Source organism: Procambarus clarkii, chromosome 60 (genome assembly GCF_040958095.1).
Source record: "Procambarus clarkii isolate CNS0578487 chromosome 60, FALCON_Pclarkii_2.0, whole genome shotgun sequence".
NCBI classification, from domain to species: Eukaryota; Metazoa; Arthropoda; class Malacostraca; order Decapoda; family Cambaridae; genus Procambarus; species Procambarus clarkii.
The window spans coordinates 11,761,660-11,764,508 of NC_091209.1; the positions used below are offsets into that span (position 1 = coordinate 11,761,660).

Genomic DNA, 2,849 nt, shown 5'->3' on the forward strand with positions numbered 1-2,849 from the left:
CGCCTACCCTCACCTGGCAGGCAGGGATGGGGAGCCTACCCTCACCTGGCAGGCAGGCATGGGGAGCCTACCCTCACCAGGCAGGCAGGGATGGGGAGCCTACCCTCACCTGGCAGGCAGGGATGGTGCGCCTACCCTCACCTGGCAGGCAGGGATGGTGCGCCTACCCTCACCTGGCAGGCAGGGATGGTGCGCCTACCCTCACCTGGCAGGCAGGGATGGGGAGCCTACCCTCACCTGGCAGGCAGGGATGGGGAGCCTACCCTCACCTGGCAGGCAGGGATGGGGAGCCTACCCTCACCTGGCAGGCAGGGATGGGGAGCCTACCCTCACCTGGCAGGCAGGGATGGGGAGCCTACCCTCACCTGGCAGGCAGGGATGGGGAGCCTACCCTCACCTGGCAGGCAGGGATGGTGAGCCTACCCTCACCTGGCAGGCAGGGATGGTGCGCCTACCCTCACCTGGCAGGCAGGGATGGGGAGCCTACCCTCACCTGGCAGGCAGGGATGGGGAGCCTACCCTCACCTGGCAGGCAGGGATGGTGCGCCTACCCTCACCTGGCAGGCAGGGATGGGGAGCCTACCCTCACCTGGCAGGCAGGGATAGGGAGCCTACCCTCACCAGGCAGGCAGGGATGGGGAGCCTACCCTCACCTGGCAGGCAGGGATGGGGAGCCTACCCTCACCTGGCAGGCAGGCATGGGGAGCCTACCCTCACCAGGCAGGCAGGGATGGGGAGCCTACCCTCACCTGGCAGGCAGGGATGGGGAGCCTACCCTCACCTGGCAGGCAGGGATGGTGCGCCTACCCTCACCTGACAGGCAGGGATGGGGAGCCTACCCTCACCTGGCAGGCAGGGATGGGGAGCCTACCCTCACCTGGCAGGCAGGGATGGTGCGCCAGCTCGACACACACAAACTAAGGCCAGACACGGAGACCACGACACTTCCTCAAAAGCTTGAAACATATATTATTTCATGGTATTGTGGGTGTGCCAGCTTGCTCCTACCTTCCATTGGTGGCACTGCTGGTAGTGCCCTGGCCTCTGGTGGCACTGCTGGTAGTGCCCTGGCCTCTGGTGGCACTGCTGGTAGTGCCCTGGCCTCTGGTGGCACTGTTGGTAGTGCCCTGGCCTCTGGTGGCACTGCTGGTAGTGCCCTGGCCTCTGGTGGCACTGCTAGTAGTACCCTGGCCTCTGGTGGCACTGCTGGTAGTGCCCTGGCCTCTGGTGGCACTGCTGGTAGTGCCCTGGCCTCTGGTGGCACTGTTGGTGGTGCCCTGGCCTCTGGTGGCACTGTTGGTAGTGCCCTGGCCTCTGGTGGCACTGCTGGTAGTGCCCTGGCCTCTGGTGGCACTGCTAGTAGTACCCTGGCCTCTGGTGGCACTGCTGGTAGTGCCCTGGCCTCTGGTGGCACTGCTGGTAGTGCCCTGGCCTCTGGTGGCACTGTTGGTAGTGCCCTGGCCTCTGGTGGCACTGTTGGTGGTGCCCTGGCCTCTGGTGGCACTGTTGGTAGTGCCCTGGCCTCTGGTGGCACTGTTGGTAGTGCCCTGGCCTCTGGTGGCACTGTTGGTGGTGCCCTGGCCTCTGGTGGCACCGTTGGTAGTGCCCTGGCCTCTGGTGGCACCGTTGGTAGTGCCCTGGCCTCTGGTGGCACTGTTGGTAGTGCCCTGGCCTCTGGTGGCACCGTTGGTAGTGCCCTGGCCTCTGGTGGCACCGTTGGTAGTGCCCTGGCCTCTGGTGGCACTGTTGGTAGTGCCCTGGCCTCTGGTGGCACTGTTGGTAGTGCCCTGGCCTCTGGTGGCACTGTTGGTAGTGCCCTGGCCTCTGGTGGCACTGTTGGTAGTGCCCTGGCCTCTGGTGGCACTGTTGGTAGTGCCCTGGCCTCTGGTGGCACTGTTGGTAGTGCCCTGGCCTCTGGTGGCACTGCTAGTAGTGCCCTGGCCTCTGGTGGCACTGCTAGTAGTACCCTGGCCTCTGGTGGCACTGCTAGTAGTACCCTGGCCTCTGGTGGCACTGCTAGTAGTACCCTGGCCTCTGGTGACACTGCTAGTAGTACCCTGGCCTCTGGTGGCACTGCTAGTAGTACCCTGGCCTCTGGTGGCACTGCTAGTAGTACCCTGGCCTCTGGTGGCACTGCTAGTAGTACCCTGGCCTCTGGTGACACTGCTAGTAGTACCCTGGCCTCTGGTGGCACTGCTAGTAGTATCCTGGCCTCTGGTGGCACTGCTAGTAGTACCCTGGCCTCTGGTGGCACTGCTAGTAGTACCCTGGCCTCTGGTGGCACTGCTAGTAGTACCCTGGCCTCTGGTGGCACTGCTAGTAGTACCCTGGCCTCTGGTGGCACTGCTAGTAGTACCCAGGCCTCTGGTGGCACTGCTAGTAGTACCCTGGCCTCTGGTGGCACTGCTAGTAGTACCCTGGCCTCTGGTGGCACTGCTAGTAGTACCCTGGCCTCTTGTACACCAGAGTGTCACCATCACTGCCGGTGGTGATGGTGACACGCTGCCGCCGGCCGCCATTTGTCACTATCACTTGTGGGCGAATGGTGGTGATAGTGGTAGTGGGTAATATCAGTGGTGTTGGTAGCAGGCAGATGTCATTAGCGGGGGGGGGGGGGAGGTGGTAGTTATAGCATCTTAAGTGATGGTAGTTGTATAGTGGTGGTGGTTGTGGTAGCGTCTGTGTGGTCACCGAGGATGGTGGTAGTGACTCATGAGGTTGTTACAGATTCAGCTACTCTGAACAAGTTGCAAGTAGCACGGGCTATGGTGATCCCGTAGCTTACCTGGCACAGGAGCGGGGCAAGAAGCACGGGCTATGGTGATCCCGTAGCTTACCTGGCACAGGAG

The 2,849-nt window shown here is 62.8% G+C and overlaps 1 protein-coding gene across 1 annotated transcript; it reads left to right on the forward strand.

Annotated features, from left to right (window-relative positions):
• The first annotated feature begins 890 nt into the window (after window positions 1-890).
• LOC138353849 (uncharacterized transmembrane protein DDB_G0289901-like) lies at window positions 891-2,492 on the forward strand. The gene has a single exon (XM_069307277.1). It carries the CDS (start codon window positions 891-893, stop codon window positions 2,490-2,492), a length of 1,602 nt encoding a protein of 533 aa, XP_069163378.1.
• The last annotated feature ends 357 nt before the right edge of the window (window positions 2,493-2,849 follow it).

Bases quoted from the DNA above. Each gene is read 5' to 3' on its own strand.
- LOC138353849 (XM_069307277.1), top strand. From the start codon at position 891: ATGGTGCGCCAGCTCGACACACACAAACTAAGGCCAGACACGGAGACC.